This window comes from Rhizopus microsporus, assembly GCF_002708625.1.
Source record: "Rhizopus microsporus ATCC 52813 unplaced genomic scaffold scaffold_27, whole genome shotgun sequence".
Taxonomy (NCBI): domain Eukaryota; kingdom Fungi; phylum Mucoromycota; class Mucoromycetes; order Mucorales; family Rhizopodaceae; genus Rhizopus; species Rhizopus microsporus.
This window is the reverse complement of record NW_019671942.1, coordinates 10,412-37,398: the sequence shown is the minus strand read 5'-3', so window position 1 is coordinate 37,398 and position 26,987 is coordinate 10,412. Positions and strand designations below refer to the sequence as shown.

Sequence of the window (26,987 nt, the reverse complement as noted above, 5' to 3'; positions counted from 1 at the left end):
ATAAAGAAAAAAGAAGTAATGCTTTTTTTTTACCCAATTAAATTTATAGCTTTCGCTGCTTAAATAAAAAAAAGTTTTTGCTCAAATGCGTCAATAAAAGATGACTACTAAAAAAGTAAGGATTATATCTATTATGAAGGCAAATGTTTCCTTAAGGGCTACATAATACAGGAGAGAGAAGATATTGAATAGGCTATTATTTCTTTTTCTTTGTAGCAATGTTATTTTGTATTTTTTTTTAACAAGTAAAATGGATGGGGTTTCTCCCCCTAATCTCCCCCCAAAGTCACAACACTCTATTGTTCATGTATTACACAAAAAAGTGATATGCACTTGACCTCAAAGATTCCCTTTTTGTTAGATTGTCATACTGTAATCTGACAGCTTTCCCACCAAAGTCACGACTTAGAAATAGATGATTTCGCTCGATTCTTTTCACAAGAGAAAAAGGACAGAAGGGAGATACTCAAGGAGAGGTTAAGGGAGTAAATGGAACTAGGGATGATTCATAAAGGCGTGTCTACTCCTATTCATTGATCAAATGACGAATGAAATATAAATACGCAAGTAAGTCTATTTTACAACACATGTATGCACTCTTCCCAATTCCTAACTATGCGCAAGGTTTAGAAGAAAATGTTGTCAGTTTCTATAGTAACTTGATCAAAGTGCGCTCAGTCCATCTTGAGGCACATGATAATGCTAAAGTCTATTTTGCCGTATATATGTCCGTACATTCTATGCCAGCGATAACATGGTTTAAGAAAATAAAAGTGGGATTCAATTTGATTGTGCAATTCGTACTTTATTGCTGATGATCACAAAAGAATATAGAGAAAGAAAGGAGGAAAAACCATAACTGGATCTTTGTGATGACGCCCATTAAGAAAAGAGTTCTTCCCCCTTTTCTTTGTTTCCCTTCTCCTTTATCGAATTCTTTGCCTTTTTTTCAGTAAACTATGACATGATACTTTCGTTCATTTGTAGCACTTATCGTAACTCAGTTGTTGTATACTATAGTATCACTTTACAAAAGTTTTATCCATATACAGAAATAAGTTTAGCTATCCCCCTAATATATGCTGTAAAATGATGTAATGCTGTCCTGCTTGAACTATTATTATCAGAAAAAATATGCAAAGAAAAAGATTTTTTTTTTTACCATCTGAACGGACCGAGCACGCGACGATGTGAGCGCTGTCTTACCTTGATCCCGTCCTACTCTTTTTTTTCTTATGCATATTGCACTTTCGATAAGAGCCTTGGGGCACAGGGAAAAATAAGTACCTATCAGTACATGAGCAACAATATCATTGCTGCGCTTACTAACAACTACTAATCTTACCGTGCACCTTTGCCAGTTGATTCAGTATATGATGATACGAGACATGCAGAGTCAGAGTTGCGGCTTCACAACATAGACGTCGGACTCAACGAGACGATGGAAACGAAGCCTCTACCGAGCCAAGGGGCAGACCCAGAGCAGACCCTGTTGATCATACCTCTGCTGCATAGGGGAATGCTACGCGCGCTCCGCTTTTACTAGAGACATCCATTTTGTGTGTGTCAGGCTCCGTTTCTTCAATATTTGTTAACATAATTAGATGAGCTTTCAGTTTTGTTATACGCTCATCATGCAAGCCGATTAAACAATAAAGGTTTACTATTGAGGGGACTCATTAAGCAAACTAAAGCTGTATACAAAAATGGGTGTCTCCAGTACAAACGGAGCCTGGCACACACAAAAAGGGTGTCTCTAGTAAAAGCGGAGCGCGCGTAGCATACATCACGTAGTTTTTTTGCCTTCGACCTTTGAGGCTTGGACTCATGGATAAGGGCTATCCTCCCATTCATACATCCTGTACTGGATTAATGAAAGGCAAAAAACATCCTCGCAGCACAATCCCATTTAGGAGTCCTGATGTAAACAGGGCTCAGTCCAACCATCTCTCTTACCTCAGCCGCCTGAGCAGTTGATGGGCCGTTTTCACTAGAATGGACAACGTCGCCACTTCAAGGACAGCCTACGTCAACACAACACTACCTTTGCCTTTACTTCTCTGGTCTGCGATGTTGTTTTATCTGAGGATCGTGCCAACAACAACGACAACAATAAAAACAGAGGCGGTTTAAACGCTTTTCAGATCCATGACGCGCTTTTCTACCGTCAATGCTCCTTGATCCCAGTTGAGTGCAGCTAATCCGGAGATCATTAGAGAGGTTTTGGCTATGTTTGCTCAGTATAATCTCTTCACCCGTATTCACCGTCATACTTATAGGATATTGAGCAACTATGAGAGCACCAGCAGCGAGGATAGATCTAACAGCGATGGATCTATCCAAAGCGACCCATTCTACATCAGATTAATTGAAAGGGGCGATATACATATTCACAACTTGCCAACAATGCAGGTTATTATGGTGTAGTTTGGAAATCGCGATGTGAGCAGTGCATTAAATATATTGATATTTTTGTTTACAAATCAAGACACGATATGAAAGCTCTCGCTTCAGAAGATCTTCAAAAGTCTAGTGGTACCGTGGATTTAGTGTGCTGTGCATTCCTTAACGTCTCGGTAAGTGTAAAACGATAATACGTTATTTTTTATTCATTAGTCTTCTAGTTAAATGGGCTATTTGTATTACCAACTTTAAATGCTCCCTCCCCTCTTTTTACTAAATTAAATCCTGTTTCGTAATACTTGGGTTCTACATAGACAGAAGGCTCTCCTTCTCTTCTGATTATACACTTTTTTATTTTACATCTATTGGGTGTCCTTTTGTTCTTGAGCTGATTTTTTTTTAAGATATCTCGCTTTCTTTAGCGCCTTTCTTCTCTTCTTTTCCTTTTCTAATTTTGCTTTTTTCCTCTGTTCTTTTTCTTCTGGACTTGGCTCCTTGTTTGCTTCAGGCACCTGTCAAGAGTTGATTACGTAAGCATTGGTTAGATGTGCTTTATGAATTCTTACCTGTTCATCGGATGGTAACTGTCCGGTTTTGATTAGGTATCTTTCGCGTCGACGATGTTGTCGACTTTGTAAATGGACTTCAACTTGTTTTTCATTCTTTAGTTGTTTATCAGGACAAATATTACAGGTATATGTCTCGATCGTTTGTCCATCCTTTTCTTCTTCTTCTTCTTCTTCTTCTGAAGAGGATTCTGCGCCTGCATTAATGGCTGCAATTAATGCTTTACGAGCCTTCTTCTTTTGCCGCCTTGTCTCTTCATCGTCCGAATTGTCACTATCTGAATCTGTATCTGTATCTGAGAATACACCAGCAAGCTTCTCTTCCTCATCATTAGGATCAAATTCGTTCTCTTCAATATGCTGCTTGGCTAATTCCTTTCGAACACGTTTGAACATTTTAGATTAGAAGCTTTAGAAAAACTGTTTTATTGTCTTGTATAGAGTGACGGTTTTTCTTTTCCAAAAATGGAGATCATGTACTTAAAAGTTAAACAGCGAAAGACGCAGGAACTGTTTCATCTATCATATTTAGTGTTGAAATACTAGTGCGATAAAAGTGCTCAGCGTGTCCCTTGTCAAAACGATTGATGGACACAAGCACTTCACTTATATAGAATGAAAGTCTACTACAAATAGTGAAAAGGCCCCCCTCATTCAAAGAAACAATTCTTTTTATAATACAGTCGTAATGTGCGTATTCCCATATAAGGTAGTTCGCTCAGATCATTATACAAATTTAGAAATACAACCGATCCACTTGAGTGCTTTGGGGGACAAGGCTGCAAACGTAGCGTTTTAATCTAAACTCTTAAAATCTCCTTCTATTGTATACACTTTATTCACAAATTATTCTCACACTGATAAAAAAATGATAATTTCAGACAATAAATGAGACAATAAAATAATGATAAAAAAGAGCCCATCAGAAGCAAAAGAATGAATAAAGAAATGATTAGTAAATTAGTTATTTACATTGATATTAAATACTTACATTATAAAGAAGAGGATTTATAAGAGAAAAAGAGAAGTCAAGATCAAACTATTTACATGAAGTCTCTAACAACTTTTTCAATTGCGTGTTATTTATGCGTTGATCACATTTATCTTCCTTTCTCTCAAAAAGACAAAATTCACCGCCTTTTTAATAATAAAGAAAGAATTGATAATCAACTAAAGTGCGATCGCTATTGGTTTTATGTATTCTACGTTCTTAGAATGGTACATCATGGCTGGTCCCACTAGAAGAGCCCGTCATTTCCAGTTTTAGACAAGCTGGGTACTTTATTACCAGAAAAGTCACGGTAAAAAACTCCTCCTTCACCTCTGTTGTCAATGGTTTGAATCTCTTCCCTTTAAACGAATTATTAAAGTTTTATGGTAAAATAAAACCCTTTTTACCCTGTTTTAATCTAACATGAGGACGTGTAGAATAGCTGGTGTACTATTAATAAAGGCGTTGTTGTCAGCAAGAAGGCAGAAAGTGGAGCACAAGTAACAAAATTACAAATAGTTTCAATTGTTATGTTGAACCCCATCATTAGGTAGAGGAATTAGTGGTTATTTATGAAGAAGCACTAAGACTACAACAAAAGGGACACATGGATGAAGCCAAAGCCAAGTATAAAGAACTGATCGATCATAAGTACTTGAAGAAGGAAGCAAAGAATGTAAAAAATACGCGCGTGTAAAGTTGTTTCTTAACATGACATTAGATGAAAAATACAAAGAGCAACAATGATACTGAAGATCAGAATTCACTCATATCAGCTTTATTCTATGTTGTTTCCAAGAATTATGCATCCGTGTTGGAAGACGAGTATATCAAGAATAGCGACATTGATTCTGCAAAAGATGCCCTGAAATACTACTTACAAGTAGAATAATAAAAGCAAATCCTAGTATATACACTTTACTGATATGCAAATATGATTTAGGCAGTGGAAATTGATCCTACAGATCATTCAGTGTGGTATAGCATTGGACAACTATCAAGAAAATTAAAGAATCTACGCTTCGCCAGACTGGCCTATGAAAAAGGAATGCTTGCAAACAGTACAGGAAAGAATGTTTTGGATATCATTCGTGATCAGTTGACTCCAATTCAATGGAAATGCCTTGAAGGCATCTGCACAGTAAGTGGCAGTTTTATATTCTTGTACATTATTTTAACTGTTATGTAGGTATTATATGATATCGGTGACTTTTACACTTGTCGTTATTATGTAGAAGGTGCATTGAGATACTATCCAAAATGGGAAAGAGGTGAACTATTATTGGAAAATATGAACAGTGAGCACATGATGGAATCAATGGATATGGAGCATGACCAGGAAGATGCGATACCAATACATGTAAAAATAGAAAGACCCGACCTATCCGTACTGATGGAAAAGTTGTTTGCTGTCTATAAGAAGCAATCAACTGCGAATAACCTAGAAGAAGAGATCGAAGATGAGTCTCTAGAATGCGATATAGACATAAGCAATACATCATTTATAAATGCTGCGATCAAAATAACAATTGACAAGCGTGATGACGATTTCAGAACAATACCCACAAGAGAAGAAGTGATCGTGCCATCTTTGGTCAGTAACCCAATATCCGCCCCAGTGATTCAACCTGTAAACGCAGAAGAAGGTATATCCAACGGTATAGCCATAAATCCACAAAAAAGAAACAGAGAAGACGATGCAATAGCGGTAGAAGACGAAGATAGTGAACAAGAAGATAAAAAACCAAGTCTCAGGTATGCTTTTATAGTTATTATCAAAGAAGAAAAGGTGTTCACTTTGTAAAAATAGAACATCAAGACGCAAGAAGGAAAAATTATTGAATAATGAAACTTCTCGGCTAAAAATGCTCGAGGAAGAAAAAGAATTCAACGCAAAAATGCAAAGATTTTATGAATCATTAAAAGACATACCCAGCTTGTACAGAGACAACCCATGGTTTGAACCGCAGCAATCCGTGATATCCGTACAGCCTAGCTTTTGGGATTGGTTTGATATAAAAATAGGTGAATTAGAAAGCACATATTGCTGGGACATGGATGGAAAAAAGTAAGAAAGGATTAAACAAGTTAGAATGATAACCAACATATTTCTTCAAAAAAGGGGCGATCTTGACTCTCTTGAAAGTAATAGTAAAGGAAAAGGTCTGACCTTATTTTCATTAAATCATACCAAGAGTGGGAGTCATGAACAGCAATTTATTCGCTTTGTGAAAGAGACTATTCACAGGTTGAATGAAAATAATTCAGGTATTGTGGATACCCTTTGTAGATTGGTTAGTGCAGTAGTGAAAAATGATATGGATCTGGACAATGATACGCCATTCTTAAGCAATAACCTGTTGGAACTCATAACCGACATCATTATTGCTCTTGACATGAATTTCGTAAACTGTATGACATGTGTGGATGATGATGAAAAGGCTCTGGTATGCTTATGATTCGATTATACGAACCACAGATTGACCCCCCTTTTATAGATGACACTTCGAATTTGCGAATATTTTATCGATAGATTGGTTCGAACCATCATGGTGGCGACACACGAAACGAGTCCTCATGTTGGCTTTTCGACGAATTACAAAAAGAAAATGTCAAACTTGTTATCAAAACAATCCAAAGTGAAACAAATTGAGAATCTAATGGAGGCTACCAAAGTGTGGATGGACTTGCTGGAGCGTATATTTTTCAACCTGTCTACACAGTGGATTCAATCCAACGTGAAGACAGAGGCACCCGAGGAAAATACAATACTAACTGATGATGAACAAAAGGTTTTATTGCGGTATTGGCTTATCCAAGGAAAGCTGGCCCAATGTCAGGATGATATTCAAAGCGCCTATGATTTTTATGAAAAATGTAAAAGACTGCTGAAAGCAAATGCGTCTCTCACTACCATGAATATAAAAAGGTAACCTAATGCACATCTTTAATGAATGCTCACTCTCCTTTCTTTTTTTCTTTAAAAAAAAAGTATGTATGACTCCTTTATTGACCTCAACAGCATCGAAAACAAGTTATCCCTACTACAAGTGGGGAAACTATTGATCCAAGCCAAAGAAAAGAGCGACATTGGCGATTTTTCTACAGTCATTGAAGTGATCAAACCTATGATTAAGTCAAATCTTGATATAGATGATCCTATTGGATCTGACGAAACGATTCAAATGACCCTCTTGCTTGCAAAAGCATACGTTCAAGCGAAACAACATGTGGAGGCGTGGAATAGCTATAAACAAGTCTTTGTTGCTTTAATTAACCAGCTCGTGACTTATGGCTTTAGACAGTTTCAATCGAAATCAATCTTGTGTAAAGACGAAGATACGCTATTTTTCAAAATGGGAAAGCATTTGGCTGAAGTGATGGATGAACTTGTGACGCTGCTACAACATCCCAAGTCGGATGGTAAACGTCATAGATCCACTTTTATATTGTGTACTCATTTATACTGCAGAATGGCTCATTAACGTGGTGGATAAGGACTTTATGGATGGATTATCCGTTTTGAAAAGGATGACATTATTCTATATATTTAGACATCCAGACTTTGTTCCGCTTGTCAACAACTTTAGCTCACCAGACAGCATCCCTCATACACCGTCTCGAACGACAAAGTCGAACAGATTTAATTCTATTGTAGTCAAAGCATGGGTCATTAGTTCGCACATTATAAAGCAAGTGCTGGCATCTCAAGTACAGGATACCCATAGCATCAGATATAGCTGGGTAAAATTGCTACAGGAACTGCATGATGAACTTGGAGAAAGAGAGATTTGCTGCGTAGCGAACAGTAAGAGATTATTTGATCTGTTTAAAAAAGACTAACGGTTCATATATATATATAGACGCCTTCTTGCATCATCTATTAGACTGCTTAATAGAGATGGATGGTCAGGCATTTCGAAAAGACATCTATCAATGTTATCATTGTATATATGGTGTTCACCTTGGTGTAAGCCTTATTTAAACCCGAGTGAACTATGTGTATTAATTTATGTTTAGGGTGAATCTGATTTAATCGAAGAGCACTATTGTACACATATAAGCATGGACCAAAAGGCTGCTGAACGCTTGTTTAACCTGGTTGCGGATGCGGCAGTGAAACGATTGAAGAGCGGATCATTATTAAAGGGCGACCTTAAAGAAGTTGTAGAAGCCGTGTCTGACCTGTTTGAAGAGCTTCCCAAGGTGGACAACCAAAGCCCTATACATTTCAACAGAACAATCATCAAAAATCATTTAGATAGAGACATTAGTCTTTCATCGTCCATTACCGGTTTATATAGAAAAACGCTTATACCTACTGTGCCTATTGATGAAAAAAAGCATAATATATCACGTAAGCTAATTTGGTTATGGCCAACATGTGTCTCAACGGGTTCTGTAGACGTTTACTATAAAATATTTTGGATTCGAGGCAAGACACTTCGTATTCAAATTAAAAATAGGCCCAAGATTGCTAGTGAGAAAAACATGGTTGACCTTGAGACGGCTATAGATGAATTCACTGTAAGAGGACCGAATCAAATGATATAAGCTAACTTTTGTCTATTAGTCGCATTTAATACTTAATCCTGATGATAGTAATGCCTGGTATGACCTTGGAGCATGTTATCACCAGCTTGCAGATGAAGAATTGCACTGGAGTGCAACGAATGTGAATTCTCATAAAAATCTTATTGCAGAGTATCAAAAGGTAAATGTGAAAACAAGGGAAGCATTTGTATACGTATGCTGATTTTTTTTCTCTAGAAAGCGCTCCATTCGTTGTTAAGAGCTATTTACCTTGGAGGTTTAGCACTAAATTCCTCTCAAAAGCATGAAATGTTTATGCAACTGGGCGATCTTTTGTATTCTATGGCTAGTCCACCTATGGATATGTTGGCTCTTAAGCCCGAAGAAGTCAACAATTACCTGGATGCTGAGGGCACCCTTGTGAGTGTAAAGAAAGAGATCCCTCATCGGAAAGCGGCATATAAACTATCTCTGGCGATGTATATCCATGCGTTTAAAAATAAGCTTCCACAGAAACAGCAATGGCCGTAAATACATGATGCATACTCGAGATATAGTTTCTTATTTTATATATTTAGGTGTTACTATGCAATAGGCAAATGCTTTGCAAAAATTGATCGTCCACCCAAGGTAAACATAGGAGGGCATCATTTCGCTACAGGTAATAACTTTTTTTGTCATTAGGAAGTGCTTGATTGGTTCATACATGCTATCCGCTTGGGTGGGCATAATGAAGGGTCAAAGGAGGGTCCATTTGAGCCAGTCTATATCCTTTGCTCTTACCTTACCAAATATCTTTACCAACAAAAAATTAGCGCAAATCTTGTAATGGAGTACTTGAGGATGGAGGCGAGTATAAGAGCAGCACAAATGACAAACGGACCACCTGAAGAGCTAGGAATGAATACCTTTCATATTAACTCGGTTGAGAATCATGGCCTAATAGAAAGTGCGGCTGGCTATATGCCCTTAGATGTCGCGTCTGCCTATTCAGCCATTCTCAAGCGGCTTGTGGACATTACACATGCAGATACAAAGAACTGGCATCACCGCCCAGTCTATCGAGTAAGGAAATAAGCATAACATTCATGCATTATTAACTATTTTCTTAAAATAGATTGCATGGATACATTACCATATTTTCCGTAATGCGGACAAGGCCAAATCTGAACTTGTCAAATTATTTACTTTAAAACCAACCATAAAGAATCACATCAACATCTGGAAACCAACTTTGGAACTGTAAGTTATAAAACTAGTTGACATAACAAAACTAATAAGATGATAGGCCTGGAAAACATTATGTCTATATCCACAAATACACCATGTTCCTTATCAAGCTTGCCAAAGAAACTCGAGATGAGAATACTTTGGATCAATTGAACCGTAAACTCCGTAAAGCTCAGAGTCTTTTATTGAATTATGAACAAGTGATGAATGAAATATCACATATTGAAAAGTCTGAACAAAAGGATTAAATAAACTTGTACAGAGAGATTATTCAAAGGGGAGATGGAGGCAAAATAAGTTTATAACTCGGAAGTTTTTGATGGTATGGCTTTTTTTTTTTGCATACTAAGGTTGACAGTTTTTTTAAAATTTGACAATTCAACTATGTCAATTAATTCCCCTTTATTGGATCTATTGTACCTTTGTATTGTAAATAGATATCGGAGAATTCAGTTGCTATTGTTTTGAACTGGATATATTAGTCAGGCTATACTTGAACTTATTTAAAAATAGCTTTATTAAAATTGTTCGATTTACTATCGCCCAGCCTTAAGGAGATTTTTTTTGTGAAAACACACACGCCAATTAAGGGGTGGACATTGTCTTCTATTATCCCTTTCAAAAAAAGGGAGTAAAATAAACGATGTGGGAAAACAGCCCAGGCTTAAAAAAGACCTGTATGTAGACTTGACATTTAAACACAAAAAGGAAGAGAGAGAAGAGAAAGAATGAGTTCGTTAGAGTTACTTTTACTGCGAGTGGTTTTTATCACAATGTTCTCGGCTCCTATTTTATTTTGAGCCTTTTGGAGGCTATATAAGCTTCGAATTCTTGAGATTTTATTCACTTTTCGTTTACTTTTTCACTCTCTCCCTTTTTTTACATCCAAAAAATGCAGATCCTCTCTTACAGTGTTTGTCTCTTCTTAACCGCATCTCTTGTTCATGCCAGAGTCGTTCAATTCAACGTAATATCTCCGGGCTCCAAGACCGTTCAGGTCAAGGTGAATGGCAAAGTGGGCAACTTACAGCCTGTCAGTCCCGATGTTCCCTTGTATACTGGTGCATTCGAAATTGGCCATGAATCTGTATACACTTATATAGCCGATTCAGAACCAGAAGAATTCAAGCGAAAGTTGGACCCCAAGACAAACAAGACGCTGAACGAATTCTTTGGACGACCCATCACGTATGCATCCATTCCTCCTCTTCCTCGCCCATTGGACAATGGCAAACAATGGACTCGTGCCGACAAAAATCCTGATCTCTTTGACACCAACTATATTCCTACCGTCTTTGTTCAAGGTGACCCTGAAGATATGGATACGCTAGTCTCGACCGTTCCTAAACAAAAGTTCAAGGTGACACTGACGATGGTTGGCAAGGACTATTATAGAACCTTTCACGATGTCAAATTTAGCATCACAGGAGCTGGAAAACGCCACAATCCTGCAAAACAATCTTGGAGATGGACCTTTGCTGACGGAGATTTTATTAATCACCGAAACAACTTCAAGATTCGCAATATGGAAGAAGATCCTACACAGATGCGTGAAAAGCTCTATGCAGACTGTCTGCGAGCTATGGGAACGTATGCCAATCAAGCAAATATGGTCCGACTGTTCATCAATGGTAAAGGCTATGGTACATTCAACATGTTGGACGATATTCCAAGATACTCTTATATCCGTGCAAACTTTTACGCTGGCCATCCTCCAGAACAGATGGGCCCCCTTTACAATGGCGCAACTGGTGCTAGCTTTGATGTGCTGAACCCTAATGAATACACTATGTTCAAGCCTTCCAAGGATTCCCCTGAGGACGCTGATGCCATTTTAGAGTTAGCTCGGGCGTTTGATGAATTGGATCTCAAGAATGACAAGGACATTGCCGAGTTTGATAACAATGTGTTTGATGTCGACCAGTTCCTCCGTTTCATGGTGATGGAGTACTTGGCTGGTCATTGGGATGGTTACTGGATGGAACAGACCAATGACGGAGCTTACAAGGATTACGCCAATAATAACAAATGGTACTATCTTGGTCAAGATTACGATGCAACATTTGGTGTCAACTTATCAAAGGACGTTTTGAAGATCTCTTACAAGGATTATCCTACACACTATCCTGGTGGTACCTTTATCAATGGATTCCTCGAAAACAAGAACCTTCATGCTCGTTTTGAATCCTATCTAGTAGAGACCGTCAAGACACTGTTCAACAATAGAACGCTCGGTGAGCATATTGTCGCTTATCATCAATTCCTCGCACCTGATCTCGAATGGGATCGCTCGATCAAGCAACTTTCTCCTGGTATCAATTTTGGATGGTCATTCAAGCAGACGTATGAAAATCTTTTCAAAAAAGTGCATTCACCCAATCACAATGGTGGTGGAGCAGATTATGGTCTGACGGAATGGATTGATAAAAAGTCAAAGTTTGTAGCAAAAGACTTGGGTTTTAGTATATAAAAAAAAGTCAATAACAAAAAAAAGAAAAAATTGTATCATCATATAATAAAAATCTCTTTCTCTTCTTCTATCATGTATTACACTTGTTTGGTAAATTACAAAAAGACTATCAATAAAGTATAAAGGGGAGAAATTTTAATAACGACAAGGTTTTCTTTTCTAAATATAATTTCTCTGGGGAATGTATACTTGTTTATAAAAGGATGCTGTAATGAGGTAATAGAGTACAAAAATAGTGCTCTTTTTTCTTTTTCGTCTATTATCATGGTCACGTTCTATTCTACTGATCCAACTAATCACAGCAGATACCTTGCATCTGTTCTGTAGTTTTATTTATAGATGCCTGTCTGTAACTTTGTTCGGCATTTCAATTTCATAGTTATAAACCTTATACTTCTTTTTTCCCCCTCTTTCATCTTTTATCTTTCTCTCATTTTCTTTGTCTTCATAATATATATTTTATAATAGAAAAAATATTAAAAATAGTGACGATACAGTTGATAACGAAATATCTAAAAAAAGAACAAGACTATTAACAAAATACTCATTTCAACATGACATCAACGGCAGTAAGGTATTCATTCATCTTGACTTCATCTTTATTCCAATATAGACTCATATCTTGTAGGGTTGGTTTGCGCGTTAGACCGTTAACACAAAAAGAACAGCTCTCCAACTGCACAGAATGTATAAGCTTTATCCCCAATGAACCACAAATTTTACTTGGAACAGATAAATCATTTACATATGACTATGTGTTTAGTAACGACACTAGACAAGAAGAAGTATATCAAAAGGCTGCTGCACCATTATTAGAGAAATTTGTTGAAGGGTAAAAAAAATAAAAATAAAAGATATACTAATGTCTGTGCGGGCAACTTAGGCTTTTTTTTATAGGTTTAATGCCACTATTCTTGCTTATGGGTACAAGATACATGTCATTATTTATATTCAATACTCATATTTAAAAACAGTCAAACAGGATCTGGAAAGACGTATAGTATGGGCACTGGATTAGAGGCAACAGTGAATCCCGAACATGAAGGTATGTGTGCACAAACCTCTGTTTCTTGTTTTTCTCATCCATTGTACAACTTTGACAGGAATTGTACCACGTTGCATCGTTGACCTATTCCGAAAATTACAGGCGCAGTCCGAGCCAGAGTTTAAATACGAAGTCTATGTGTCCTTTTTGGAACTGTATAATGAAGAGCTGATTGATCTATTAAACCCTCATACAGCCATGAAGAAGAAGGGCGCATTGCCTGCCAATGTGACTCCGGTAGAAGTGACCATTCGAGAAGATATCGCCGGAAACATCTATTGGAGCGGCGTGAGGGAAGAGCTGTGTCATAGCCCTGAAGAACTCATGTCTTATCTTGCCAAGGGCTCTTTGTGTCGTACTACGGGCTCAACTGACATGAACACTGTCTCTTCTCGATCCCATGCTGTCTTTTCGGTGATTTTAAAGCAACAAAAATCAAAGGATGAACCTGCATTGACGAGTAAATTTCATTTTGTCGACTTGGCTGGTTCAGAAAGAGTAAATAAGCTGTTCTATGAGTTTGTAAAACGATGACTAATACAAGATATATAGCTCAAGCGTACCAATGCTCAAGGCGATCGTGCAAAAGAAGGCATCTCCATCAACTCTGGTCTCTTGGCTCTTGGCAATGTAATCTCGGCTTTAGGAGATGAATCTCGCAAGACGACGCATGTTCCTTATCGTGACAGCAAGTTGACTCGTTTACTACAAGATTCATTAGGTGGAAACAGTCAAACGCTCATGCTTGCCTGTGTATCTCCTGCTGATTCTAATTTTATGGAAACCCTCAATACGCTCAAATACGCAAACCGTGCCAGAAACATCAAGAATCGAGTGACCATCAATCAAGATTTTGCAGGGTCCTCTATGGAAGTCAACCAGCTTCGTGCTCAGTTGGCTCGATTAAGACTGGAACTGGCTTCAGTTAGAGCAGAGGCCTCATCCAATGGCTCTCTTGGTGCGGATCAGGAAGTCCGTGCTCTACGGGCCGAAGTATCACGATTACGTGACCGGATGCAAGATATGTCGACGACCATTATCCAACTTACCAGTGAGCGTGATACGATGATCATGGAACGTGAACTTGGTGAGTTTATCAATGATCAAGAAAGCATGACACGAGCCGTCGCACCATCGGGCAATGACCCAGTCAAGGCCCACCCACTTGTCGCACAGTATCAAAAGACCATCCAGGACCTCACCAATGAGCTATCCGACACGCGTGATAGATTGGCTTTTGTGGAGAGTACAAAGGCGACCAACATGCATGCAACGCCTATTTCCTTTTCGAGTACATTTTACCCCGAACACCACTCATCTTCTCACCGTCGTCGTACGCATGGCAATCATAGCAGTAATAGTAGTACCCGGTTCAGAAGAAAGAGATACCCCAGAAACTCTTCTGCTAATTCGAGTGCTGTTACCGCCATGTCAGCCCGAAAGACATCCGGTGTCTCTGTTCGACGATCACCGATTGTGTCTCGATCATCTAGTTTAAAGACATCCAGAAGGAGAAACGAGAATGATCAAGAAGACGATGAAGGTTACATTAATGAGGATGACCATTTACTCCAAGACGAAATTAAACAAAGCATTGCAAAAGCCAAAGCTGAAATACAAAAGGGCATGGAAGTATTAGACCTCTTGAAACCCATGGAAGATGCTACTCGCACTTGGGAAGAAGAACTCGAAGCATTTGAAAAAGCAGAAAAGGCCATGTACGAAAAGGCAAACCAAATTGAGCGTTCTGACTCGGATGAAGGCAATTACACATCGACCTCTTCACCCATCGATCATGGCGATATGGACCTGGTGATGGAAATCGAAGCCTTATCTGTACCCTCCTGGGAACCCCATACGTCTAGAAGCACGGCAACCAAAAAGACGCTAGGAAACCATGTCTTTGACGATGCTGAAATCGGATCCGCCTCATCCACAGATTCTACAGCCATTGATTCTGTCGCATCCTCTGTTCATAACGAAAAGCCAAACCCACAGCTCGCTCGCATGCTTCACCAGATTCAATCCGATATCCGTGTCAAGGAAGAACTCGTGACCCATTTGGAAAAGACAGAGACCAAGTATGCGTTTATGCGTCGTAAATTTGACGAAAAGATTGCTCACCTCCACCAGCAACTGATCGAGCTTCAGTCGGAGCGAGATGAGGCACTGGCCAAGACCAAGCAGGCGTTTGCCGCCAATGCGTCTCATCGAACAGACGTCACCGCTCAGATGAAAGAAAAGCAGCAGCTGCTCGATACACGTCATGCCTATGAGACCAAGATGAAACAACTTGTCACAGAGATTCATGAACTCAAGCGCAACTATAATCGCACGATTACCAATATGCAATCGACCCGAAATCAACAAGAGTCACTGCTGAGAACCCTTCGTGTGAACGTGGAAACGCTCAAGGTAGAAAAGAAACGCATGATCAAACGAATGAAGCAAGAGACGGAGCGAGTGCGAGAGCAGATGGCGATCCAAGAACGAAAGATATCCAAGCTGCAGAGACAGCATTCTGAAATCAACCATGTTCGTCTAAGACTAGAACGTGAACATGAAGCTCAAAAGGCCACCCTAAAGCGTCGTGATAAGGAGATCTTGATCAGTCAGAATCAGGTCAAGATGTTGACCGATCTGGTCAAGAAAGCTGTGCGTGAGGGCGGTGTATTGGACGAACAGCTCTTGAGCAAAGTATCTCATATCATTGGTGGAAGTTTTGCAGCGGTAGCTCGTCGTGGAGGTATGCGTAACCTTCCTGGTTATCGTCCACCACGTCGTCGTAAGAACCCAGTTCCGGTCGAAGTCCGTGTGTCTCGCAAGAAGCAGTTACTGGATAAGATGCTGTACCAATATATTCAAGGCAAACAGGCTATTGTTGAAATGGAACAACTCTTGTTTAGAAGAGAGAGATTGGCGGCTGAAAAACTGGAGCTCTTGGAGGAGCGTAAGAATATATACATGGCTGAAAGGGAGACGTCTGAACTCACAGGACAGCCTATGGATACCCTGGCTATTGATTTAGCCGATGAACGTGTAGATCTCATAGAAGCTGAAATTTCATATCTCTCTGCCAGAATCAAGGGTCTACAGTCAGAAGCCGCAGGCGAAGCGGACGAAGCACAGTCCCCTGAAGCAGGAAAACAACACCACGAAAAGCGAAAGGTGACATTTGCTGATGATATCGTCACTGACCCACCACCAAGCGACGAATGGACCGATATGGATGTGTTAGAAGAACAGTTTAATGTTCCAGCCAATGCTGCTCCTGAGCTTGTATACGATGCCACCATCAGGTTGTTAAAGTCATTGGAAGTCGATGAGTGTCGAAATATCATTGAGGCCCTGGTAGACGATATATTCAATTCACGTATGAGTGAATGCAGTCGACAGATGACGATGCAGAATTTGGAAAAGACCGTGCACGATCTTCGCCGAACCCTGATCGTCATGAAGCGTGCAGCTATTGCAACCACGGTAGAAAATGAACGTAGGATCAGAAAGCTGGAAGAACGACACAAGGGTATGAACCAACGTTCTGACCGGATAGATACCAAGATTGAGGATTATATCATGAATAGCGGAAACACCATCTTTGATAAAATCTATGAAGATGGGCTCCGAGGCTTGCTTGGAACTCCTGAGCCTGAATATACCATGCATGATTCACCCGATGAAGCGTCTGTGTCCACTTGTAGTTATGAAAGAAGAAGCAGCACCCATTCGGATGGCCTTTTGCCTCCCCCATCTCCCATTACCTTACCAGCTTATACGAGTAGTACCATGACAAGGACACCGAGCGGTATCAGAGCACCTGCTGCCTTGACAGAAAAGGGCAATGCCATACGCACTGCAAGCTACCCTGCACGTGAATCGACGCCTTCTCCTGACCGTTTCTATAATATGATCCAAAAGCGATTATCCTGGCAACAGCGTACAGGCGGATCCGAATCACCTATTCATATGACCTTGATGAATCCAGCCGAATTTGCACGATATGCAAATGATCGAGAATCATCAACCTCATCGATTCGCAGTGGTCACTTGCGCCGTGCCTCACTTCAATCCGACTACTCCTCATCACAGGCATCCCATAACAACACCGTATCGTCGTCACAAAGCTCGTTGCTGCGTAAACGTTCCTTCTCGGTACAACAGCCGCCGATCCAACCACAGCAACTGCTACAGCGTCGCCGTGCATCGCTTCGTGAGTTATCTCTCAAGGGAACAAATATGCCGCCTGTGGGGAGTATGATGGCTAGCAATAGTAATCATTACATGGCCGAATACGACTATGAAGGTATCATGACGCCCACCATGTCATTACAAAGAAGTCCAGGACAGCTCTTGAAGAGACAATCGCTGATCAGTTCGTCTACGATCGAACGTGCCGGTACACCTACGAACGGTAACGTCTTTGATCGTCTATCACAAACACCCACCCGAGCTTCGCAAGCCAAGATATCACACAGACATAGTAGTAGTAGTATGGACGAATTGAGAGCAAGATGGGAATACGAACGAACACCGAGTGCGATGAGTGGAACGTATCAGGATGATTAAATATATGTATATACCATTGTTGTTAATTAGGTTATACTCTCTTTGTAATTTATTTTTTAATATAAACATATATTTATTCGTCCAGTTCTTCTTCCAGTTCTTCTTGTTTATCCATAGAGTATATATTCAATAGACCGTTGGACGCCACAGTGGCAAATACACGTCTATTAGGTAAGCCATTACATCCTATGTTGACATCAATCATTTTGTTCAAGAGTAAATGCCTCTCATGTTGTGTCTATGAGTTCATTAGACATGCATCTTTGATATGTAGTATGTACCTCTAGATCTATGGACGTTAATTCAGAGCGTTGATGAGTGTAGCTGATATGGTTTAACAATAGTGTATATAAAATAGTGATATCTGAGGGAAAGATTGAAAAAGATGTAAAATCATGTATATTCTATTTATTTATTTATTTATTTATTTATTTATTTTTTTTTACCTTGTCCAGTTTTTACAAGAATACCCAGTTCTTTATCATCAAAGAACTTTGCATCCGAGATATCGCCATTTGCTATACTTATGCATGCGTACTGTGGCATCTGATTCGAAAAATCAATTTTTAGCAAAATTACTATATAATACATTAGTACTATTTGTTCAACAGCATGACTCACGTACACTTTTGTGGGTTCTGCAAAAGGACATAATAAAGGCAGTTCTCTGCTGTGATACTCTTTTAAAAGATATGAGGCATCAAGTAGTTATTCCATTTAAACACTTACTGATAAGAGACTATTAGATTCATGTAATCGATACTTTGCAAACTTGATATTCATTTCTTTCGATATAGTCTCTGAAGGCCTTTGAAACATGGATGTATAATGATCGACTGTATCTGATAATAACTTGGTTATACATGCATCGTTCCCTAAACTATGTTAATAAGTAGAAAAGAATAGTCTTGTTTGGTTACCATTGGATTCAATAAAGAATTTGGCAATCTTGTCCGTCACAAACCATTCTTCTAGATACTCGAACACCCATTCGGGTTCTTCACAAAGTGTTGGTTCGTTTTGTAATTCAGCTGATTCGGGGTCTGCTAGTTTGGAAGAGACTGTTGTTTTTGGTTAGCACACAAGTAAGAGAGGGTACGTGTCATCAAACCTTTGATAATCCATGCAATAAATGCTCCAAACAGCTTTATCAGACGTCTTATATGCTGTGCTAAATCCCGGATCAGAACAATCAACTTGTTTACATGATCGATACACGATTCAACCGAGGCCACGTCTAGGAACGGTTCGTATCGTTCTTTCCTTTTATAAAAAGAAAGCTTAATGACGGATTCATACTTTGTATCTTCCAGGTTACCATAAGCTATGGCCAAGAGAATCGCTTAGTTGAAGTAGTATTCTTTCAAACACAGGTAATGCATGCTCGCATATGATTCGTAAAGAGCTTTGGTAGCCATGGTTATTGGTCGTCTCCCATTGTTTGATAAACTACCACATGTTAATCTAATGGCTCCAAAAATGTGGTTTATTACCTGTGGTGTTAATTCATCTGTTATTAATTCTCTTATGGCCTGTGATAAGTTGCCTGTCGCCAATATCGCAATGAATTCTACCTCTGGAATTGGTTTTTGAAGCTCGCCTATGTAGATGGACAAAACATCAGGGAAAGGCTTTCAAACTGACTTTTTGGATGTTTTTGTTACCGTTATTGCTGATAATAGCATCTGAAGCGCTTACAACGACATTCTTTGTAAGTTTTGTGTAGGAGCTATGATGGTCTTTTAGCGTCTCGATGACATGTATTGCATATTGAAATAGATAATCCAGACGTGTCTTTATTTCGGCAACTCTGGAGATCTCTTCCTTTTTGGATTCTAAAAAGCTCGTATCGACCGTAAACAGACAGGGCTCGTTTGTCAATTTGGTGCATCCAAAGACTTTGATGGATGATATAGTGCTTGCTGCAACAATATTAAGTATAGAAATATCCTTTGCTGTCTATATTAGATTAGGAAAAGCATTATTTCTTTATGTGTATATACCTTTTCTTGTGATAGGTTAAAAGTACCAATCTGATAGACCCCGTTCAGGCTATATAAAATTCAATACCTCTATCTCAAATAGAATATCCACCCTTACATAGCAATCATATCACCATTGTCTGTACCCACAAACAAAATAGACTGAGTTTCTGCATTATCAAAAGGTCTCTCTGGTAATGTTTTCTTCTTGTGTCGAACATTGATTTTTATGCTATGATAATTATCAGTATTGGTAATATACACTCTATTATCTATCTTGCCTATTACGTTGGTTCAATAAGTGGCAGGTGGCTTAACGTTGGTAAACTCAATTCTGGATCAAATGCAGTGGGATCGAATCCTTCCTAAATAACCAAGATGTATCATGTTTTAAATGAAAGGCAGTATTTAACTTACAATGATTTCATCCTTCTTTTCTGGTCCATAATGTGTCCAAAAAAGCGATTTGATAGCCGATAATGGACGACTTGACTTTTCAGGGGGCCAACACTGGCATATGCAAAGTGATTCATATCGTGTATCCACTTTATACACTACCCCGTTCTCACAACCAATAGCCAACTCTTTGCCTAATCAACCTGTTAATCTTAATTTATTGAAATCTCTCAAGTACCATCTGGCTTCCAAGTAACTGAAGTAATGGTCGAATCAAAGGCTGTTTCTGATGACCACAAGAGCGTCAGTTGCTTGATTGCAACACGGTATAATGAAAGCGCGTTATCTGGTGAGACAATTAGTAGTAGATCCGAGACTGGGCACCATGAAATAAACTTGGCAGGATCAGTTAATATCCGTTTCGCAAAATGTGTAAAGTCATTATTTGACATTGTAAAGGGGAAAAAAGGAGGAGATTTTTTGACGTCGTATTTTGAATTAGTTTTCTCGAGTGTACCACAGCATTAACAAGGCATAAACCAGTTTGGTCAAGGGCATTCTTTTTTGAAAATGAGGACTTGAAGCTATGCACGCAGCGATTGTTAAGGAGATTTTGTTTGGCAGAAACAACTTGATGTATATGATCATAAGCACTCAGTTTTGATGGACGTATATTTCAAGATGCCAAGCCGGCACTTGGCGATGTTGTACATTTAAGGAGTGGTAGCACTAGAATGCGTGTATACAAACAAATATATGCTTGTTTGTTTTTTCTTTCTCTCCTCATTATTAATGTCTGTCAACGTTACTATTCATAAGCCAGACGATGCTTCAGCTGAGTTACCTCCTCCTCCTTACTCAAGAGAGCCAAGAACGTCAGATACAGGCGCTTATGGTAGCATAAATGAAGAACAAGTAAGGCTACTGGGCAATACACCTCCTATATCAAAACAGTCCAATAATAACCGTGGCTTCTCTGACGGCCCCCGTAAGTTACTCGTTTCTTGTATAGACAGAGCGTTAAACTCCCAAGTTCAATAGATGCATATCATACAAACGTTCAGACAGAAGAACCAGTGGAGCGTACCTCAAGTAGATGTCATCCAAGCTGGTGTGTATTTATATTTGTAGCTATATTAGTCACCATTGTTACATACACCTTCAAAGCCAAGTCAGTACGAGGCGGCCGTTGCTCAGGCTTAGTGCCCTGGGAAAAGTTTCCAGAGGCCATTGAATTTGAAAGGAATATTAATATTACTCTAGATGGTCGAACATCCAGTGGCCAACTTACGATTATTCCAGTTGAATCTGGAGGAAGAATAAAGGGCACTATCGAGGTTACACCTGACCTTCAGGAGAATATATCCCTTGACATTGACGGCAATAGCAGTATAACCACAGTATTGCTCAAGACACCCAAGTGGGCGCATAACTGTATCCGTATTAGTATGGATGTATATTTGCCTTATGATACCCGAGAAGTCTTTATTACGTTTAATAATGTGGATGTAAAAGTAGAGCCATTAGTGAAGGACTTACAGAAATTACACATCAAGAACGCCAATGGAGACATCACATTAAATAACTGGACCGGAAAGACTTTGCAAATTAATAATGCAAATGGAATTATATCTGTTACAGAGCAGCTGAGAGGAGATGATCTCATCTCTATCAAAAATAAAAATGGTCCGATTGACTTGATGGACGTGGAAACCAAAGGAAATGCGTATCTTACAACCTCGAATAGTCGCATACAAGTGCTAGGATCACTTCAAGTGGATGATCAAGTTCAAATTCAATCAGCTAATGGCCCCGTTCAGTTATCAGGGCGCGTTGCATCAAACAGGTTCAATGTTGAAACAGCCAATGGAAACATTCAAGTGTTGGATGAAATAGTGGCCAAAGAACAAGTCATTCTTCGAACCTCAAATGGGCACATTGTGGCGAATATTGCTGGTGAAAAGAACAATAATGTGTTTATAGCATCCAGCAACGGTTGGATTGATTTACATATGGTATGATTCATTTGTATGACATGGAGATACTTATTACTTTATAGACCAATGAATTTGAAGGCAAGTTTGCATTCACCACATCTGGTTCAGGCAAGATTCATGTAGCGCAAGATGAACAAGTACATTATGTGGAAAATAATAACTATATCAAGCGAGGCTATCGGCATAAATCGGATGATAAGGGTGATCTTACAGTAATGACTAGTAATGGAGGCATTAAAGTCGCGTTTGACATTGACTCGACTTCTAATGAATAAAGAAAATGACTGCGATATTCTAATAACTATACTTCCTTGGAGTGAGAGATCTGAATTTCTACTGAGATACCACAAACGAGTGCTTCCTCAACAGGTATAGCCATAATTAAGCTACCTTGCCTTGAAACAACTATCTAAGCTCACATCAACTACGCTCTCACTGTAAACAAAAGTATAGATAATGCGAGAGTATTTAATTATTTGCAATGTTAGTCTACATTTTCTGTAGAGCTACCGTACTTTATTAACTTTATACGCACAAAGGTTTTACAGCTATTAACAACAATGCAGTAAATCCAAAAAACTAGATTCTTATGACAAAGCATTAACGAAAGCTTTCTTTATTGCCAATTTTAACCTCCACATAGTCTAAGGACAGCATAGCACTACGATAGTTGGATATATCTTTTTCAGAACGTACACATTATTTACGACGATAAAAATTAACAAGCGTATAGAGCTTATCTATTTCTTGCAAGTCTCTTTTTTTTGCATTTTCTTTGGGGAAACACTACATGCACAGAAAATACAACAGAAGTTAGACTAACACTACGGGCGCTACCTCTACCCTTTACCTATGATATCACCCAATAGAGCTTTTGAATGTACGACGCTGCGCTAAACATGACTTTATAAAGTTACCAACATATTTTGTTTCTCTTCAAGAAGAGATAAAAAGAAGTGTTGTTATTTATCCTAATCTTATGTTGTCAGTTGATCAAAAAAGACCACTTATGATAAATTTGTATTTACACTATTTAGCCTATTTTCTGGTGTATTTTCTGGCATGTAGCATTCACCTTTTTTTGGCATAGTGATCGTGCAAAGCTCTACGAATGTATAGACTTTGGGGAAGAAAAAGATTCAAAGCATAAAACGATATTCGATTTCCTATAAAAAACATATGAATGCCTTCTCCTTGCTTTAGCAAAATATCTATTACCAGTTGCTTGAGATTACTCCCTTCAAGTTTTCTTGTTTCAAGGCTTTCTTGCTGAACAAGGCCATCCGATAGAGGTCTCTCATTATCCCTATTTTGGTAGCTTCAATCTTTATTTCACCCACACGATTTGCGTATTGGCATTCACCTCCATAGTAGGCATTTATGTAGTCTGGACGACTGTTATTTGTTATTTGGCCCATACCAAACAATTTATTGCATCTAAGCACTCGGCTATTCTATTAGCATCTTCATTACTATTCTGCGCCACTTGCTTACTTACACATGAGGAACAGTTTTTGAACTATGCAACTTAAATAATGTTGATACCGCCAAGTGTTTCTCTGGTACTGGAAATATGTCACTCTCTGAAAGCAATAGTGCCCTACATTGATCGTTAGCCATCATTAGTGTGTTGGATATAAATCATTATAATGCTTTATAACCTTACAGTAGAGCATACATTCTACTTTACATTCCTCTGTTGCATCTGATGAAAATAAAGAATAAGAGTACCAATAACAATAGTTAATCGCACTGATAACATTATAAATAGGAGTCATAGATTCTGCAGTGCTCTTAGGGATCACATTCTGAAACGTAGATCTCGGGCCGAACGCTTAGGGATCATGCCTAGGATGACGGGGTTCATATTAAAATAGTAGGTATGTGGGATGATGTCGTTAAGGATCGCGCCCAAAGCGGATTATTCTTCCAAAATGAGTAAGACTCTTCCAACAAGCTAAGCACCATTCTCTTTTAGGGTATCGTATTGTTCTCTTCCCAGGTCCTGCTGACAGCATCTTGTTAATTGAATCTGATGAAATTGAAGAGTATTCAATCCTTTTTCTTTATGTATGAGCTAATTGATATCTATAATAAACTATATAAAGTCATTTCTGATCATAATCAAGTCGGAGAATAATACGATACCCTAAAAGAGAATGGTGCTTAGCTTGTTGGAAGAGTCTTACTCATTTTGGAAGAATAATCCGCTTTGGGCGCGATCCTTAACGACATCATCCCACATACCTACTATTTTAATATGAACCCCGTCATCCTAGGCATGATCCCTAAGAAAAACGTAGATCCTGTACCTAAGTAAACCCTTTTCAGCTTCTTTTTATAAAGAATCTATACTTAAATGGTCCAGCCAGATCCATAGCGTAAGAATCACCAAGCATGTAGCTGTATACAGGTTTCTGAGGGTTATAGCCTCTTTTATGTACATTGTACTTTTGGCAAGTAGGGCATTGACTGACATATTGGACTGCATTCACCAATAGATTCGATCAGTGCATGTCTAAGCTATGAGTGTGCTTGAGGATATGATCAGCACCAAAGTGACCAAATTTGCATGCTTCATTTAGAGTGTCTTTTCTACAACTTCACACTACCTAAGGCTGTTCGTAGTTACCTTGGTGAAGTATCCTGCATCCACAAGCTGGGGTTTGCGGTGTGCATGATTAACCACTTGCATATATATATATATATATATATATATACATGATACTATTGGTATTTTATATTCGCAATCTTTTTAAATAAAAAGAATACTCTAGTATTTTTTTTCTCTACCTTCATGCATAATGAAACTGCTGCGTAAGTAGTATATATAAACCAAAATCAAAAGCTAGAACTAACGTACAAAATAGAAGTTACTAATAGCGATAAAAATTATAGAGCTGAAATGTCTTTAATAATAAATGACGTTGTACGGGTTAAGTCTTTTATTATTTATTCATATAATAAAGAGTTGTCACGTAATCCAAACACTCTAATAACTGGTCTGTACAATGGGCTAATTCTAGGCTATTTAATTTTTTTTCTTTTGTTGTCTTTCAAGCAAGTAAAAGTGGCTGCTTTGGAGGCACATGATGATTGGAGAACTCCTTTCTGGCAGGCTACTGTTAAAAGGCAAAAAAGTAAGCTACAGTTATTTTCTGTATACATCGCAACAACGGTATTGTATGTATCTGCAGCTATTTGGGGAGCATCAACTGTGTCAAACCAGTGAGCAGTGCTAGAGAACGTGCTACGGCCCTTTAACATCCCCTCCATTCTTTCGTCTATGCGATCTGTTGCAATAAAGATATATAAGTTCAAATGTCAAAGTACTTGTCTTTATATAGAGATACTTTGTTTTTTAAATAATGCTCTAGCATTTTTTTTTAACTTGTATGAACTGGTGTTGGTCACCATAAATAGTGGAAGTAAGCCTTGAATGCATCTACTGCAGTATTTTTCGACTCTTCATCTTTACACTTAAATACAAGCTCATAAAATAGCTTCTCAGCACGAAGTTTAACTATGTTACGGCCATTTTCTAATAACGTAATTTAGTAACTATTCCGATATCTCTCCATCATAAATTGTATTCCATTGCTGTAATTTTTCGTTAAGTTCTGAAGTGCATATTTTTGAACGTTTCTTAAAAGGTGAGGATAACACAGCAGTGTATTTGATAAAGGGAAGACCGCTGTAATTCCCCGTCGCAAAGCAGATTCGTTATCCGTAATAAACACATTTGGAAGTTCCAAAGAGGTGTTTGCGATCAAAGCGTCAGGAAACACAGAATCCTTGAATATTTGCAGAGCCCACAAATAGTTCTCAGTTTTCTCATGTTCCATCCACACTCCCGTAGTATGATACGTCGTTAAGGCATCTCTTATGTCTCCTGTAGTGTTAGTCGTGCCAACAATGCTGAGCAACGTCAACCCGTGGGAGTTGGTCTTATACGTGGCATCAATTATAATGCACTCAGGCATACTATGAGCTTCCACAATTGCCTTAGATTCTGCAAAAAAAAACCATGTCAACGACATTGTTGGAGTTGGCTCTAACCTTGACAATGTAACCTTTTGTTTTCAAGTTGTTGACAAAGTTGAGAACTTCACTGGACTCGAATTCCTTTGATTTGAAATGTTGTTGCCTGATGTTGTGCAAGTCTCTGGCTACTAAGTTGTTAATGCCTTGAGCCTTGAGATTCTAATAATGAGAGGGAAAAAAAAGGTTTGTGGTGGATGTTTTCAAAGCATTCACTGTTTCTCTTTACCTCCAAAATAGAGCTCGCATTATACTTCGTGTTTTCAAAAAGATTGCGCAGTGCTGAGCTTCACTGCGTCTAAATGACGAAAAACAGCGTACGTTCGGCAATCCGTAGCCATTTGGTAAGAATGCAGTGCGTGTGATCTGCAAATTTCGAACTGCTGGAATTTGTTCTTGCTTGCGTAAATGTGGCAAGGACAACCAATGCGCTGGGTGTCCTTTTGGCGAACAACGATCTTTTTGTCACCAGAAACACGCTTATGATTGTTTTAATGCTCTTTTCCATGCTTGCACATCAAGTGAATGAACTTTTGGTTTGATTTGTAAGTAACAAACAGAAAGTTGTACTTCACACTAAGACTACTTGGAAAGACATAAATGACGATATAAAAACATACTATTCAATGATACTAGAACAAAAAGCAAAAGAACGCGGATGGAACATCTATAGATGTGTAAAACAATGGGCAGCCAGAGGCTTACTGTCTGATAGATGTAGAAGCAAGAAGCGATCGTCTAAAAATGATCCAAAGGTAATAATGTCA

General features: G+C 38.7%; 8 protein-coding genes across 8 annotated transcripts; 5 read left to right on the top strand and 3 right to left on the bottom strand.

The window, feature by feature from the left end:
• Nucleotides 1–2,607: 2,607 nt before the first annotated feature.
• Nucleotides 2,608–3,377, bottom strand: RHIMIDRAFT_295408 (uncharacterized protein). The gene is made up of 2 exons (XM_023614179.1): nt 2,970–3,377; nt 2,608–2,915 (listed from the first exon to the last, which is right to left on the bottom strand). The coding sequence occupies exons 1-2, from the start codon at nt 3,363–3,365 to the stop codon at nt 2,766–2,768; spliced, it is 546 nt and encodes a 181-aa protein (XP_023461733.1). The 5' UTR covers nt 3,366–3,377; the 3' UTR covers nt 2,608–2,765.
• An 880-nt stretch (nt 3,378–4,257) lies between these two features.
• RHIMIDRAFT_270299 (uncharacterized protein) lies at nt 4,258–6,105 on the top strand. The gene is made up of 7 exons (XM_023612182.1): nt 4,258–4,346; nt 4,398–4,460; nt 4,511–4,636; nt 4,682–4,843; nt 4,904–5,101; nt 5,150–5,715; nt 5,771–6,105. Exons 1-7 carry the CDS (start codon nt 4,344–4,346, stop codon nt 6,030–6,032), a joined length of 1,380 nt encoding a protein of 459 aa, XP_023461732.1. The 5' UTR covers nt 4,258–4,343; the 3' UTR covers nt 6,033–6,105.
• Nucleotides 5,786–10,006, top strand: RHIMIDRAFT_79842 (uncharacterized protein). The gene is made up of 13 exons (XM_023615711.1): nt 5,786–6,407; nt 6,459–6,889; nt 6,953–7,383; nt 7,433–7,768; nt 7,824–7,930; nt 7,981–8,317; nt 8,366–8,487; nt 8,534–8,674; nt 8,731–9,020; nt 9,072–9,123; nt 9,178–9,558; nt 9,611–9,735; nt 9,782–10,006. Exons 1-13 carry the CDS (start codon nt 6,054–6,056, stop codon nt 9,969–9,971), a joined length of 3,297 nt encoding a protein of 1,098 aa, XP_023461731.1. The 5' UTR covers nt 5,786–6,053; the 3' UTR covers nt 9,972–10,006.
• Nucleotides 10,007–10,580: 574 nt separating this feature from the next.
• RHIMIDRAFT_295406 (uncharacterized protein) lies at nt 10,581–12,593 on the top strand. The gene is made up of 2 exons (XM_023614178.1): nt 10,581–12,409; nt 12,496–12,593. Exon 1 carries the CDS (start codon nt 10,616–10,618, stop codon nt 12,191–12,193), a length of 1,578 nt encoding a protein of 525 aa, XP_023461730.1. The 5' UTR covers nt 10,581–10,615; the 3' UTR covers nt 12,194–12,409; nt 12,496–12,593.
• A 154-nt stretch (nt 12,594–12,747) lies between these two features.
• On the top strand, nt 12,748–14,090 carry RHIMIDRAFT_208564 (kinesin-domain-containing protein; the record flags this gene model as incomplete). Its single annotated transcript, XM_023607070.1, has 5 exons — nt 12,748–13,025; nt 13,091–13,117; nt 13,168–13,238; nt 13,297–13,736; nt 13,791–14,090. Coding segments are annotated over 5 exons (1,116 nt in total), but the record flags the coding sequence as incomplete, so codon positions are not given.
• Nucleotides 14,091–17,877: 3,787 nt separating this feature from the next.
• RHIMIDRAFT_241973 (uncharacterized protein) lies at nt 17,878–20,634 on the bottom strand (the record flags this gene model as incomplete). The annotated part of the gene is made up of 15 exons (XM_023609690.1): nt 17,878–18,042; nt 18,086–18,168; nt 18,251–18,382; nt 18,430–18,484; nt 18,534–18,679; nt 18,725–18,865; nt 18,916–19,067; nt 19,123–19,253; nt 19,298–19,404; nt 19,469–19,763; nt 19,808–19,856; nt 19,905–20,018; nt 20,075–20,151; nt 20,204–20,376; nt 20,421–20,634. The coding sequence occupies 15 exons, from the start codon at nt 20,632–20,634 to the stop codon at nt 17,878–17,880; spliced, it is 2,034 nt and encodes a 677-aa protein (XP_023461728.1).
• Nucleotides 20,635–20,974: 340 nt separating this feature from the next.
• Nucleotides 20,975–22,454, top strand: RHIMIDRAFT_241972 (uncharacterized protein; the record flags this gene model as incomplete). Its single annotated transcript, XM_023609689.1, has 3 exons — nt 20,975–21,170; nt 21,224–22,197; nt 22,242–22,454. 3 exons carry the CDS (start codon nt 20,975–20,977, stop codon nt 22,452–22,454), a joined length of 1,383 nt encoding a protein of 460 aa, XP_023461727.1.
• Nucleotides 22,455–25,815: 3,361 nt separating this feature from the next.
• On the bottom strand, nt 25,816–26,668 carry RHIMIDRAFT_270276 (uncharacterized protein). Its single transcript, XM_023612181.1, is given in 3 exon segments — nt 25,816–25,974; nt 25,994–26,382; nt 26,450–26,668. The coding sequence occupies 2 exon segments, from the start codon at nt 26,217–26,219 to the stop codon at nt 25,949–25,951; spliced, it is 252 nt and encodes an 83-aa protein (XP_023461726.1). The 5' UTR covers nt 26,220–26,382; nt 26,450–26,668; the 3' UTR covers nt 25,816–25,948.
• Nucleotides 26,669–26,987: the final 319 nt, after the last annotated feature.